Here is a 16,488-nt window from a genome sequence, read left to right as displayed (position 1 = left end):
TCCACATATCTTACGAAGAGGCAGGCATAGCTGGGGCCCATGTGGGTGCCCATGGCTACTCCTTTCGTTTTGGAGGAAGTGGGAGGATTGGAAAGAGAAGTTGTTCAGGGTGAGGACCAGTTCAGTCAGTTGAAGGAGGGTGTCAGTGGAAGGGTACTGGTCGGTACGGCGGGAAAGGAAGAAGCGGAGGGCTTTGAGTCCTTCATGATGGGGGATGGAGGTGTACAGGGACTGGATGTCCATGGTGAAGATAAGGCGTTGGGGACCGGGGAAGCGAAAATCATGGAGGAGGTGGAGGGTGTGGGTGGTGTCTCGAACGTAGGTGGGGAGTTCTTGGACTAAGGGGGACAGGACCGTGTCGAGGTATGCAGAGATGAGTTCGGTGGGGCAGGAGCAGTGATAATATATTGGAACAGTTACTGTTTAGTACTAAGATAGTCTCTTATGTTGTTAAGTTTTCCATTAGAGTTAACTATGCCAATTTCTTCTTTCTTTGTTGTATTTTAATTTATAGTGTACGAATAAAGAATGTTTTACTTCAAATCTGGTAGTCTGACCAGTCAAATTGTATTTGGAATGAAACATCAATAAGAAAAAGTTAGAGTCTACTCTAACTCCTTAATTTATTTTCAGAGGTTTGGTCTGGTCCATAACAGTTTCCATGCTGCATGACTCTATTTGACTTTCAGAAATAAAATAACAAGATTTTTCAGTGGAAAACTATTTTTTTACAGTTGTGTCCGTGAAGATAGAATGGCACACCACCTGGACCACAAGTTTTGGTACAAAAGAGTAAATTATTTCAATATCATGAAAATAACCTCTTACATGATGGTTCCAATTTCTTTTCTGGCGATTTGACAGAACATGTTTTCAACTGGAAAACAAAAGCACAGATTTATTTAAAAATTAGACTTATCACATAGATTTACTCTGGCATAAATTCAATGGATTTAATGGTCTCCTTCCAAGTTATAAACTCTACCTTCTGTTCTGTTAGGATGCCATCTGTGGACAGACCTAGAATGCAAGTTCTGCCTATAGTTAACTTCAAGAACCATACCCAATAGATACATATTACTAATTGATTATTAAATGCTTTGGTTTATTCAGAGAACTTCTTTTTATCTCCTTCCCATTAATTTAGGAAGTATCGCTGGAGGTGTTCATACATTCCAGACTATAAAGGCCACTTGCCAAATTCCCTCAGGGGTCACAGTGGAGGAAATTCTCCTCATATTTGTCTAGTTAGAGTAATATTTATTTTATGTCAGAATAATTGTCTGCAGAGAGTGTGGCATTAAGTCGATGACTAAAATCAAACAAATCTATCAAGCATAGTCGTTAAAACCCTGCTGCATGGTGAAAAATTCTGGGTCTGCCAATTATACCATACTGAAGCTCGAGAATGCTGCCACCCAAAGACACCAAGGTTCATGATGAAAATTCAGTGCCAGGAAAAAATTGCACCCTGCAGGAAATTCAACTGGGATTGGCAGGCCATGTTTCCATCTGATCACCTACAGAATCCCCAAGCAAATCTTCTATGGAGAAGTCTTCAGGGAAAACAACAGTAAAGTAGTCAGTCCAAACAATATAAGGAGAAAATGAAAAAAAAAGCAGTACAACATTCTGCACTGCAAGATGTTGTAATTGGTTAGACCATGTTGAGGCAAGCAATGAAATTTAGGTTCAGATTATTTTGAGAGTCAACTACACCAAACTTGCAACATCTGGTGTGTTCAAAGGAAGGTGAGACGTGGCACATCTGAACTTCCAGTTATGCGGACAGCTTTGCTGATCCCACATTGAACTCTTCGGTCATGAGAGAGTCCCATACAGAACAATGAAATAATTTATAGCTGGGACATATTTGAACAACAAAGACTCTACCACCCCATCAGTCTGAGCTGATTTTAGCAAAGCACATTCCTAGCAGATAATTGCTCTGCATGGACTGCAAAATTATGGGGGCAGCACGGTGGCTCAGTGGTTAGCATTACTGCCGTACAACAGGCAGGGACCTGGGTTTGATTCCAGCCTCAGTCGACTGTGTGGAGTTTGCATATTCTCCTCGTGTCTGTGCGGGTTTACTCCAGGTGTTCTGGTTTCCTCCCACAATCCAAAGATGTGCTGGTTAGGTGAACTGGATATGCTACATTGTCCATAGCATTCAGGGATATGTAGGTTAGGTGCATTAGTCATGGGTAAATATAGGATAATAGAGTAGAGGAATGCATCTGGGTGGGTTACTCTTTGGAGGGTTGGTGTGGCCTTGTTGGACCGAAGGACCTGTTTCAACACTTTAGGGATTCTATGATTGTATTACGACTTCAGGCTTATCATTCTAACAACGAGACGAAATGTTTAGGTTTAAATCTTTTCTTCCTCAATATTCTTCAAACTTCTATTGCTAGTTTTCCAAATATATTAAAACAACTAATAACAGCTGGAAACTTATGGAAAGTGCAGCAATTTAGTTATTTCCCAATATGCCTGGCTGCCAAGTGAGACTCCACGATTATAGCACACATGCAGAATATCAGCACTAAAAGCTTTATAAAGCCCAAGATGATACACTAGTCCATTTGAGTTTATCAAATGTTGAATAATCGATCTTGATATATAAATAGATCATTTGCTGTAGGTATGTGTGAAAGAAATTTTGCTCAGCGGTAGAGGGCTGTATTTATGTCATTCAAATAAATAGCATTTTAAACTCAGAGATATGGCTGTTATCGGGCAGACACATTAGGCAAACATAAGACATGGGGGTCAATCATAAATTCTAAGCATGTAATGCATTTTACAATGTGGGTGTCCAGATAACAGCTGTCAGACCAATAAAAACAGATGTCAATAAACCTTTCTTTACTTTTACAACAAAGTGCCTTAACCCAAAAACATCCAATTTTGGACTAGCCTGCTTATTTCAACCCCCCCCCCCACCCTTTTTATTTTCAACTCAATAATTTCATAGTTATTCTTAGTGAGATTACCAATTGATAGTGATTCTTTTTGCTCTGGTCTCTCAATGGGCTGTAGTTAGTTAAGGTCTACATTTTCAGTCATAATGTCGATAATAATAAAAACAAATGGGTACCACAAATGGTTCTTACATGGGATAAGAGTGTAGGAACTGCACCATCAGCTGGACTGCTCCTCTCTTAGGTGAAAATCAGACACTGCCTTTATATACTGCAGATATATAATAGGTACATTCAACACCTGAATGAATAAATGAATGGGGCTTTGAGTTATAAGAAGAGGCTGGAAGATTTTTCCACTGGAGCTAGGAGATTGAGAGATTACCTTATTGAGGTTTATAAAATCATGAGGGGTATAGATATAGTGAATGCAGATGTCTTTTCCCTAGGGTTGGATCTTTCAAGACTATAGAGTATATTTTTAAGGTGAGAGAAGAAAAATGTAAGTAAGTTACAAGGGGAATTTTTATTACACAGACAGTGGTTCATGTGTGGAATGTACTTGAAATGGAATGAAGTGGTGAATGCAGGTACAGTTACAATGTTTGAAATACATTTAGATAAGTACATGAATAAGAAATGTTTGGTGAGATATTGGCCAAGAGCAGGCAGGTGGGATTAGTTTAATTTGGGATTATGGTCGGCATGGACTGGTTGGACCAAAGCATCTGTTTCCGTGCTGTATGACTCAATATAATGTGGGAATTTTAATACATAATATTGAAGGCATATATAACCCTGCAGAGTTAGTTTTACATTTACTCTAATAAGACTAGTTTTGCTTGCTGATGTATGAAAATAAATAACCATTGACTTGTTTCCTAAATTTCTTTAAAAATTGTTGACTCATGTGACAACAGGATCTTGAGTCACATTCTCAAGCCTAGCACTCTATTTGGGTGAGCATGTTTAAATTTACCACCCTAAGTTAGGGCAGAATGTGCTTTACTGCACACGTAATTGAGATCTTAAGTAGGACTCAAGACAGTAGGCACTGGGTGAGGAGGCAGAACAGCACTGGTGGGACAAGAAAGCACGAGTTGAGAGGCAAAGGTCGTGCAAAAAAATCAAATCTCTTAAGAGCTGCTGGCAGAACAGTTAGGACAAAGCCGTGTGGTTTAGAAACTTAGATTGCACAGACAGACAAGATAATGGCTGGCGTGTGGAAGAAGACATGGCTAGGAAAGAAATTGGAAGTCAAAGTTTAAAATAAATAAGGTCAGTTGAAGCTATGCTGGTTGGGAAACTAAGACCATGCTGGCTGATGTTTGAAACAACACCTTTTATCTCCTTCCTTGAAAGGCAACCCAGGATTCCTGGAAGGCAACCAGAACAAATATCAGCAAGTACAAGGGATCAACACACAGAGGTAGTTCCTACAGAAACAAGGTTTTTTAACAACATTAGAATTAAAGGGAATCTATTCGTTACTTGAAGTTTGAAAACTTTTGCAATGTTAAATAAATATGCTTTGAGGTGGTACACATTGCTATTGTATCTGCTTCCACCACCTCCGCTGGCAGTGCATTCCAGACAGTTATCACCTTTGTGTAAAAAAAACCTTGCCTGTTACATGTCCCTTAAACTTTCCCCTTTTTACTTCAAATCTATGTCCCCTAGTAATCGGCATTTCTACCCTGGATAAAAAACACTTTGACTATCAATTCTATCCACCCCTCACTTAATGTTGTAAACTTCGAAAGATCACTCCTCATCCTCTGACATTCAAGAATCGATGTTTCGGGAACAAGCCCTTCTTCAGGAATCCTGAAGAAGGGCTTGTGCCCAAAACGTCGATTCTCCTGTTCCTTGGATGCTGTCTGACCTGCTGCGCTTTTCCAGCAACACATTTTCAGCTCTGATCTCCTGCATCTGCAAGTCCTCACTTTCTCATCAAAACCAAGTAACCAATATACAGCAAAGATTTCTGCACATGACCCAGAAATATATCCTAGACCCTACGGAAAGAGATTAGAAAAAGTTCCCAGCTAATTATTTCATTGTACATGCAAGATTTAATTGAATGGCTCTGACCTCTTCCTTCTGATGAGCTATGAGTTGTTGATCACGCAGTTTTCGATTTAGTTCCTTAATCTTTTTCTTGTAGTAACAAGAATTTGCCTTGTGATTTTTTGTGATCGATGACATCAATCTCTCTATTTCAAGCTGGAGCTAAGGTAAAAAATGGTGAAGATTTAATTTACGAAATGTTTCAACCTGCTTTGATCATATAAATTATCAATCATACCTCATTTTAATAAAGTAATTAAGTATGCTTTTCTATATTAATTATGCAATTTCTAGAAGGTAAGGAAATCAGTTCAATAATAGCCATTCCAAAGTAAAAGCAAAAGATTCAAAATGTTAACTCTGTTTCTCTCTTCATAAATGTTGCTAGACCTGCTAATTTTCTGAGTTAAAAACAGCAATTGCTGGAGAAACACAGCAGGTTTGGTAGCAGCTGCAGAGAAAAAGCAGAGTCAACATTTCAGATCCAGTAACTGCTAAGCTTTTGAGCATTTTGTTATTATTTCAACAATGCCTACTGTTGTTTAGTTATTAAAGATCTATTTTGAAACAGACATAAATGTCAGATTGATGAAGGCTAACATAGAACATACGGCACAGAAACAGGCCATTTGATGCCAACCTTACTTTGATCATTAAAATAATTGATTTATTATTATTTGTTATTATTGTCTGGTGAAAAATGGGCAGGTCATTAAAATGAGCACTGCAAGTTAAACACTCTCTTTTGATATCATTTTGACTTTCATAGTCAGGGTTTTAAATATGTAGATCAAACCTGGATCACATCATTGAGATATGCCTGCAATATTAAGCTGAAGGTTGAATGAGGAAGATGCCATAGATTCCATAGGAGAAAGTGAGGTCTGCAGATGCTGGAGATCAGAGCTGAAAATGTGTTGCTGGAAAAGCGCAGCAGGTCAGGCAGCATCCAAGGAACAGGAGAATCGACGTTTCGGGCATAAGCCCTTCTTCAGGAAGGATTCCATAAAAGACTAACAAAGTGATGAGGGTACTGGAGGTCGAAGGAGGGTCAAACCTTTTATTTTTGTTTTCCTTTAACCTTCACTGTAATTCTTGTCCTCTTTGAGCCTGGGCATGAGAACTTAACTGAAAGACTGGTGGTGTTCATTCAAGTCATTTTCCACTTGGAATGCACTGGTTAGGTTGTGCTTTTAGAACACAGAACAGTACAGCACAGGAATATGCCATTCAGTCCATGATGTTGTGCCAAACATGATGTCAAATTAAACTAATCCCTTCTGCCTGTCCATAGTCCATTTCCCTTCATTCCTTGCTTAATTGTGTGCTGCTCTAAAAGCCCCTTAAAGACCCCTATCATACCTGCCTCTATCACTACCCTGGCAGGGCATTCCAGACATCTACCACTCTGTGTAAAAGTTGTGACATCTTCTTTAAACTTTCCCACCTACCTTAAATGCATGCCCTCCAGTATTAGACATTTCAATCTGGGAAAAAGATTCTGACTCTCAACTCTACCTCTGTCTCTCATAATTTCATAAATTTCAGGTCTCCCTGCAGGCTCTGCCACACCAAAGAAAAAACTCAAGTTTTTCCAGCCTCTCCTGAAATCTCATATCCTGTCATCCAGGCAACATCCTGGTAAATCTCTTCTGTACACTCTCGAAAGCATCCACATTCTTCCTGAAATGTGGCAACCAGGATAGAATGCAATACTCTAAGTACAGCCTAACCAAGTCTTAGAAAGCTGCAACATGACATCCTGACTCTTGTACTCAAGCACTGACCAAAGGAAAGCATGCCATGCGCTTTCTTGACTACCCTACCTACTTGCATGAACACTTTCAGGACGTTATGGACTAAGACCCCAAGGTTCCTCTGTACGTCAATGCCATTAACTGTATACTTTCCCTTAACTTTTAATCTCCCAAAATATTATACCTCATAGTTGCCCAGATGAAACTCCATCTGCCATTTCTTTGCCCACATCTGCAACTGATCTATAGCCCACTGCATCTTAGAAAAGAATCTCTATGATGTGGAAACCTTTAACATTATTAACAACTCACCCGATGTCTGTGTCATCTGCAAATTTACTCAACCACACATCTACATTTTCATCCAAGGCATTTATATAAATCACAAGTGGTGGAGGTCCCAGAACAGGTACCTGTGGAACACCATTGCTCATGGACCTCTAGCCAGAAAGATACCTTCTAACACTATCCACTGTATTCTATGGGCAAGCCAGCTCTGAACCTAAACCCAGCTAAGTCACCATGAATCTCATGCATCTCAAACTTCTTAAGGATCCTACCAAGAGGGACCTTGTTGAAAGTTTTATTCAAACTCATGTAAACAACATCCACTCCACTACCCTCATTGATCAACCTCACCCTCAAAAAAATCAAGCAAGTTAATAGGACATGACCTACCCCACACTAGCCCTTGCTTTTCCAAATGCGTTTAAATCCTATCCCTCCAATAGCTTCTCAGCCACCGATGTGAGATTCACCGATGTATAATTTCCTGGGTTATCCCTATTTCTCTTCTTGAACAGAGGAACAACATTAGCTACTTGTCAGTCCTCCAGGACCTCTCCAGTAGCTAGAGAGGATACAATGATCTTGGTCAAGACCCCAGCAATCTCCTCTCTTGCCTCTCTCAACAACCTGGGGTAGATCCAATCAGGCCTGGGGACTTACCCATCTTAATGTGCTTCAATGGACCAACAACACTTCTTTCTTGACTTCAAAATGCCCTAGCATGTTAGCACACCCTACCCTATCTCATATCCTCCATGACCTTTTTCTTGGTGCATACCAATGTAAAGTACTCATTTAAGATCTCACTCATATCATCTGCCTCCAATCACAAGTTGCCTCCTTTATCCTTACATGGTCATATTATCTACATAGTTATCCTCTTGTTTTTAATGTATGTATAAAATGTCCTGTGATTCTCTTTAACCTACTTGGCAAAGGATATGTCATGGCCCCTCCTTGCTCTCCTAATCTCCTGCTCAAGTTCCTTTCTGCTTTCTTTATATTCATCAAGGATCCTAATTGATTTGAGCTTCCTAAACCTCATCTATGGTTCCTTTTTCTTTCTGACCTCCCCCATCATCCAAGAGTCCCATACCTTGCCATCCTTGTCCTTCCTCCTTATTGGAACATGCCAGTCCTGAACTCTCATCAGCAGGTCTTTAAACAACTCCCACATGTCTAAATATGAACTTGCCTGATAACAGCCGCTCCAAATTAAGTCTCCAAACTCCTGCCTAATACCGTTGTAATTTGTCCTCCCCCAACTTAGAAACTTCCCGCGAGGTCTAAATTTATCCATATTCATAGTTACCTTAAAACTGAAGGAGTTGTGATCACTGTTTCCAAAATGCTGTCCCACTGAAAGGTCAGTCATCTGGCCAGACTCATTTGCCAATATAAGGTCCAGTATGGCCTCGCCTCTAGTTGGACTATCCACATCCTGTTTCAAGAAACCATCTTGGATGCACCTAACAAATTCTTCCCCATCTATGTCTCTTGCTCTGAGGGAATCCAGTCAATTTTGTGGTATTTAAAGTCACCCATGATGACAACCTTGTTGTTACTACATCTCTCTATATTCTGTTCCTTAATTTTCATTGGCTGTTGGGGGTCCTACAGTCTAATCAGAGTGAGTACTTTTCAAGGCTTATCAGGTGTGGGATGAAATAATCTCTCCTTGATGAATGAAACTTCAATCGTGCTCCAGCAGCTTACCAATACAGTGTAAAATAGAATTTGATTGGCACCATATAAGCATATCCTCTTTCCACCACCACCACACAGTGGCCACTTCACATACAATATAGTTCCTCCCAAACTGTGCCATGACCCCAATATGGGCAAACACATGTTCTCCTCAGAAAATACATCTCATAGTGATACTAGGGTCCAACAAGTGCTAACCCTTCCTTGCCTTGCCTGTACTTTGGAATTTCTCTGAAACAGAGTAGAATGCATAGGCGGAAGCTTCATAAATACCTCCCGTAGGCCTCAAACCCTGAAAAAGAAAGTAATAAAAATGTGGTTGCTCTAAGGTCGCAGAAAGGTATGTTTAAATGCATGATTCTTTATGTAGAAATCTGTAATGGGGCATGTATCAGCTTTATGTTGAGTAATGTGCAGTAGAGAAAATGGCAATGTGCAATCACCATTGGAAATGACATCACCAACTCAATGTAGTGCGAACTCATATGGAAGAGCAGAGAGTTAAAATGGTAAGGTTAGCAGCTGAAGTGGCTGATGATTATGGGTTGTTCCATAAAGCACTCTTCGGCTTCCAGAGTCAATTTCAGTCCATGAGGGATAGAAATTGGAGCAAAGAGATATCCTCACCTGGAAAGGAAAAGGTAAATCTTGGTGAAGATCATAAGCATAACTTACCACAGGGTAAAAAGGAAACCCTTGAAGGCAACAAAGAAGTTAAAAAAACTCTGGTATTTTCATTGCAATAAAATAGGCCACATGAAATCACAGCGTTGGTGGCTAGGAGAAGCACTGGAAAACCAGATGTAGGAAACCAGAACAAGTCTGGGAGTTTTGGTAACAGAAAACACAGTGGGAGCTAGGAAGCTGCATCAGAGTGTACAAGCTGATTGGAGGTTGATTGGGGAAGAAGTGCTTGATCTGCTTAAAAAATATACCTGCAACGGTAAAGTTTATTCACATAGGCCAGGAGTGGCAGGTAGAGAGGTTACAATATTAAGCGACACAGGATCCTCTCATTCTGTGATGCTGAAGGATGAGGACATATGTACTCCTGAAGGACTATTGCCAGAAAATGTACTGGAATTGGGAATTCATGGTGAGACAAAAAGCACTCAATTACGTAAAATGAGGTTAGAATGTCCAGAAAAGAGTGGAGCATTTGCAATAGGAGTACTGGACAAACTCTCAACTCCAGGAATACAACTTGTCCTTCCGAATGATATAGCTGATTCACCAATAGACATGCTGCCTATTGTGGTTGAAAAGCCAGTCGAGACTCAGGCAACTGAAGCAATGCAGGACTTTTATCCTGGAATCTTCCTTGATTGTGTAGTAGTGAGGTCACAGAGTCACCAGTTGAAACTGGAGAGAGCAAAGGGTACAGATAGGGAAGCTGAAGTGGCATTAGCAGAGACTGTGTTTATCAGATAGTTGACTGATAAACACAGGCGACTGACTGTGTGGAGTTTGCACGTTCTTCCCGTGTCTGCGTGGGTTTCCTCCGGGTGCTCCGGTTTCCTCCCACTGTCCAAAGATGTGCAGGTCAGCTGAATTGGCCATGCTAAGTTGCCCGTAGTGTTAGGTAAGGGGTAAATGTAGGGGTATGGGTGGGTTGCGCTTCGGCGGGTCGGTGTGGACTTGTTGGGCCGAAGGGCCTGTTTCCACACTGTAATCTAATCTAATCTAATCTTGACACAAAACTGGAGCAAATAGATAATTATGCAAACATCTTTGGCTCTGCAAAACTCATTGACTTACAGCAGAAGATGAAAATTTAAAGCAGTTGCATCAAAAGGCATATACAGAGAAAGAGTCTGAATAAATCCCTGTTATTACCTGAGAAATGATGTCTTAATGAGGAAATGGAGACCATTACATATTCAACCAGATGAGAAATGGAAACGAAAGGAGTGATGTTATTTGATTAGGGAAAACATCATGGCTTTACTTAAAGAGATATTCCTGGGGGCTATGTGGGTAGAATTGAGCTATAAGAAGGGGATAATCACCTTGATGAGGTTGTACTATGGGCCCCCAACCAGATGCAAGAAATTGAGAAGCAAATTTGTTACAAAATCTCGGATATCTGTAAGAATAATAGGGTTATAATGGTAGAGGATAGGACTGTTAAGGATTTGGATGGTGATGAATTTGTTGCGTGCTTAAGAATGTTTTCTTTATCAATACATAAATATACTTTCTTCAGAAGATGCAAAACTCAACCTACGCTTAGGAAATAAGACAGAGCACTGTGGCATCAGTGACAAAAATCTTATTAGTTTTAAAAGAATTATGGAAAAGGATAGTCTAAGAGTTAAAGTTGTAAATTGCAGCAAGGCCAATTTTGATGGCACTATTCAGGAACTTTGACTGGGGGAGGCTGTTCCCAACTGGCAAATGGGAGGATTTCAAAAACGAGATAATGTGAGTTCAGACTTAGCATGCTCCTGTTCGAGTGAAGGCAAATCTGGTAGGAGTAGGGAACATTGGATGATTGAGGCTCTGGTAAAAAAAAAAGAGGTATATGTCAGATATAGACAGCTGGGATCAAGTGAATCCTTGGGAAGAGGGTATAGGATTACAATTCAGAGGGACATCAGGAGGGCAAAATAGACATGAGATAGCTTTGGCAGATAAGGTTAAGGAGAATCCAAAAAGATTTGACACATACATTAGGAGCAGAAAGAAACTAGGGAGAGAATCCTTAAAGATTAAAAATCCCCTTCAAGATCAACTAGGCAGTCTATGTCTCCTGAACCTTTCTTTATTCAGAGAGTAGTAGGGACATGGTCTACACTGCCTGCTTTACTGGCATTTAAATGGTCATTGGAGAGGCATATGGACAAGAATGGAATAGTGTTGTTTAGATGGGCTTCAGATTGTTTCACAAGTCAGTGCAACGTCGAGGGATGTGCTGCGCTGTAATGTTCTATGTTCAAACCACAGGACATGCGTGAAATACTAAACAAATATTTCTCATCAGTACTTACTGTGGAGAAAGACATGAAAGCTAGGGAACTTGGGGAAATAAATATTGATGATTTGAAAACAGTACATATTACAGAAGAGGAGGTACTGGAAGTTTTAAAATGCAGCAAGGTAGATAAATCCCTGGGATATGATCAAATATATCCCAGACCATTGAGGGAAGACAGGGTCCCCTAGCAGAGATATTTGCATCACTTACAGTCATAATTGAGGTAGTGGGGCTAATTAGACTAGATTACATTTCCTACAGTGTGGAAACAGGCCCTTCGGCCTAACAAGTCCACACCGACCCTCCGAAGAGTAACCCACCCAGCCCCATTTCCCTCTGACTAATGCACCTAGCACTTCAGGCAATTTAAGAGGAAACCAGAGCACCTGGAGGAAACCCATGCAGACACGAGGAGAATGTGCAAACTCCACACAGACAGTCATCTGAGGCTGGAATCGAACCTGGGACCTTGGCGCTGTGCTTTTGTTTAAGAAATGCTGCAAGGAAAGCTTGGGAACAAAGACCGGTGAGCCTGATATCAGTGGCAGGTAAATTGTTTGAGAAGATTCTGAGAGATAGAACCTACATGCATTTGGAAAGGCAAAGACTGATTAGGGATAGTCAGAATGGCTTTGTAGATGGGAAATCGTGTCTCTCAAACTCGACTGTGCTTTTTGAAGATATAACCAAGAAATTAGTTGAAGGTAGATCAGTAGACATTACCTTCATGGATTTTAGTAAGGCCTCCAACAAGGTTTCACATGGTAGACTGGTTAGTAAAGTTAGATCATGTAGGATCCAGGGAGAGATAGCCAATTGGTAGAAAATTGGCTTCATGGTAGGAAACAGAGACGGTGATAATGGATTGTTGTTTATACTGGAGGCCTGTGACCAGCAGTGTGCCACAAGGATTGGTGCTGGGTCCACTGTTGTTTCTCATTTATGTAAACAATTTGAAAGAGAATAAAGGTGGCATGGTTAGTAAGTTTGTGGATGACACCAAAAATGATGATATAGTGGATAGTGAAAAAGGTTAAGTTCTAAGTGTAGAATAAGATCTTGATCAGCTGAGTTAATGGACCAAGGAGTGGCAGATGTGAGGATAAATGTGAGGTGTTACATTTTGATACAACCAGGGTAGGAATTACACAGTTAATGGCAGTGCCCTGGGAATGTTGTTGGGCAGAGAGACATAGGTGTTCAGATACAAAGTCCCTTAAAAGTGCCTTCACAGATAGACAAAATGATGAAGGCGGCATTTGGCATGCTTGCCTTAATTGCTCAAAGCATTGAGTATAGAAGTTGGGACATCATGTTGCGGCTGTAGAAGACGTTTGTGAGACCACCTTTGGAGTACTGCATACAGTTCTGGTCACCCTGCTACAGGAATGATGCTATTAAACTGGAAAGGGTGCAGAAAAGATTTAAAAGATGTTAGCAAGACTGGAAGGTTTGAGTTTTAAGGAAGGGTGGGAGAGGCTGGGACTTTTCTGCCCAGAGTGTTCGAGGCTGAGGGGTGACCTTACAGAGGTTTATAAAATCATGAAAGGCATAGATAAGGTAAATAGACAAGGATTTTTTTTCCCAGGGTAGGGGAGACCAAACTTGTGGATAGGTTTAAGGTGAGAGGGAGAGATTTAGAGAAGACCTGAGGGGTAACTTTTTCACACAGAGGGGGTGCATATATGAAACGAACTTGCAGAACAAGTGATAGAGCCAGGTACAATTACACCATTTAAAGACATTTGGACAGCTACGTAATAGGATGTGTTCAAAGGGATATAGACCAAACTCAGGCAAATAGGACTAGTTCAGTTTAGGAAACGTGGTTGGCAGAGACAAGGTCTGTTTCCACGCAGTATAATTCTGTGATTCTATGAGTACCACACTAAAGAATTGAGTCTCTTGAAACAGCAGGGTCAATGTTAAAATTGATTCAGGACAAAATGTTGAATCATGGAAAATGCTTTTTTTTTCAGACAAGCAGGACAGTAGACAACTGAGTTCCCCAAAGTTCACTCTTAGTATACACAAATTAATTGAATCTTGGAATACAGGGAACATTTAAAATTTGTTGATTGGGCTAAACATAGAGGGATGTTAAGGGCAAGATCTGGCATGAATAGAAATTCAACTACTAGCAAAGGCAGAGAGTGGAGATGAAGAAGTCTTTTTCAGGAAGCTAGCCCGTGACGAGTGGAATACCTCAGGGACCAGCATTGAGACCACAACTATTCATGTCATTCATTAATGATATGGTCAAAGGAACTATGGGCACTGCTGCTAGGTTTGCACATGACCCAAAAATATGTAGAGGAATAGGTAGTGTTGAAGCAGCAGGGAAGCTGAAGAATGATGTAGGCAGGCTAGGACAATGTGTAAAGAAGTGTGCAAAGAAATACAATGTGGGAATGTCTGTAGCTACGCACTTTGGTAAGAAGAATAAGGGCATAGATGATTTTCTAAACAGCGAATGATGGCAGAAATATGAAGCACAAAGGGTGTGGGAATCCTAGATCTTAAGGTTAATGGACAGGTTCCGTTGCCAGATATGAAGGCAAATACAGTGTTAACACTCATTTTGAAAGAGGTAGAATAGAAGAGCAGAGATGTCTTGCGGAGGCTGTATGAGACTCTGTTCAGAATGCATTTGGAATACAGATCATTCTGCTATAACGCACATCTCGTCAACGCATATTCACTGTAACATGATTGACAAATTGGGGATGCTGTTTCTTCAATGCAAACTTTTAAAATGTGTGCTGGTTGTAATGTGAATACAACTCCAACACTTTAAGCAATTGTTCTAAAGTGCAATTTTTCTAGAGTGCAGGGTTGCACAAGAATGCAACCATTGCGTTATAGAAGAACTGACTGTATTGTGAGCAGTATAAGCCCCATATTTAAGGAATGATGTACTGGCCTTGAAGATGGTCCAGAGAAGAATGATTCAAGGACGAAGAGCTTATCATATGAGGAGTGGTTAAGGACTCTGGATCTGTACTCGATGGAGTTTAGAAGGATGAGGGGCGATCTAAATTAAACTTATAGAATACTGAAAGGCCTGGATAGAATGGATATGGAGCAGGTGTTTCTACTATTAGAAGAGACTAGTATGCAAGGGCACAGCCTTAAAGTGAAGGGATGACCTTTTAGAATGGAATCATAGAACTCTACAGTAGCTGAGATGAGAAGGAACTTTTTACGAGAGTAGTTACTCCTTGATACTCATTGCCACAGAAGGCTGTGGAGGCCAAATCATTGAGTAAATTTAAGAGATGGATAGTTTCTTGATTGGTAAGGGGTTCAAGGGTGACACAGGGAGAAAGCAGGAGAATGGGGTTTAGAAACACTTCAGCAATGGTCGAATGGCAGAGCAGACGTGATAGGCCCAAATGGCCTAATTCTACTGTTAGGAGAAAGTGAGGTCTGCAGATGCTGGAGATCAGAGCTGGAAATGTGTTGCTGGAAAAGCGCAGCAGGTCAGGCAGCATCCAGGGAACAGGAGAATCGACGTTTTGGGCATTGATTCCTGAAGAAGGGCTTATGCCCGAAACGTCGATTCTCCTGTTCCCTGGATGCTGCCTGACCTGCTGCGCTTTTCCAGCAACACATTTCCAGCTCTAATTCTATTGTTATATCTTTTGGTCTTATAGATGGCAAACAATGCTCAAAGATAGTCATGTAGGAATAACTAGCATATCAGGATCTCATTCATTCCACCCACTTCCCTTTTTTCTCTTCCTTTCCTTTTTCCTTCCATTTTTCTTCTTTTCTCAGTTATTTTTAGTTTTTAGCATTTCTTACTTACCTTTTGAAGGCTGTGGAGGCAGCAGCGGTGACAGAGCATGGCAGTGACTGGGGCCCAGTGCAAGCTCGGATGGCAGCAATGGTGAGATGGTGAAGGATGGCAGCAGCAGCAGTCAGCAAGGAGGCAGTGGCACCAAAGTATGGCAACAGCAGCAGTTGGCCCTGAGGAATGGCAGCAACTGCGGGTTGGCTGTGAGGGATCACAGCAGTGATGGTCACTAGTGATATGGTGGTTGGGGCCAAATCCTTGCGGGTAGTGTGCCAAAAGTGCCAGGTGGGTCTTAGCCCAGTGTGGGTGAAAGCATGTCCAACGCGGAGGAGAGTGAGTCCTCCTGGGATGTCCAGCTTGGAGAATCTACAGGATCATGCCTCAAGAAAGGACTTCAACATTTAACATTTTGAATTTATTTTTCTACTTTTAGGCCATGACGATAGGGGAGCTGAACTTTTTAAACTTATTCAAGGTGGAAAATGAACGGTTAAAATTGCATTTGTACTGGGCCTTGTTACTACTACATTTGCTACTACAAACAGACCATTGCAGGCGGATCTTTATGGTCACCATCTGTGGTTACGCAATAGAGTCGAGACAGCCATAACTTCTGTTTTAATCTGCAGCAAGCTTCTAAGAAAAACTGCAAGGCCTGACTGAGCTCAACTTCTGAGCTGAAACTGCATGATCTGACACGTAGGCTGGGTCATGTGATTATCTTGTGGTTCTGTATAAAACTTTGGTAGTTGCCTGTAATCTGCGAGAAGCTAGATTAGACTGCAATGTGGTCATATCCCTATGCTTTTCCTAAAGGCATTTGTCTTTAATAAATGACTTCTGATTGACTTCTAAATTTGTAATGTGGTATAATTTTACCTACAACAAATTGGCATAGTTGGCAGGATCCTGTCTACCAGTCCAGGCAAGTGGCCACTGTCTGGTAACTGGAGAAGGAGACTG

At 40.9% G+C, this 16,488-nt stretch overlaps 1 protein-coding gene across 1 annotated transcript in view; it reads right to left on the bottom strand.

The window, feature by feature from the left end:
- Nucleotides 1-16,488, bottom strand: part of LOC122551042 (zinc finger protein DZIP1-like) — a 278,342-nt gene that overhangs the window by 87,919 nt on the left and 173,935 nt on the right. Inside the window, exons 10-11 of the mRNA XM_043692685.1 lie at nt 5,022-5,159; nt 829-877 (exon numbers count right to left, since the gene is read on the bottom strand). Coding sequence (XP_043548620.1) covers nt 829-877; nt 5,022-5,159 — 187 coding nt within the window. The remainder of the gene's footprint in view (nt 1-828; nt 878-5,021; nt 5,160-16,488) is intronic.

This window comes from Chiloscyllium plagiosum, chromosome 6, assembly GCF_004010195.1.
Source record: "Chiloscyllium plagiosum isolate BGI_BamShark_2017 chromosome 6, ASM401019v2, whole genome shotgun sequence".
NCBI classification, from domain to species: domain Eukaryota; kingdom Metazoa; phylum Chordata; class Chondrichthyes; order Orectolobiformes; family Hemiscylliidae; genus Chiloscyllium; species Chiloscyllium plagiosum.
Note: the sequence above shows the minus strand (reverse complement) of the source record. Positions and strands in the feature narration are given on the sequence as shown.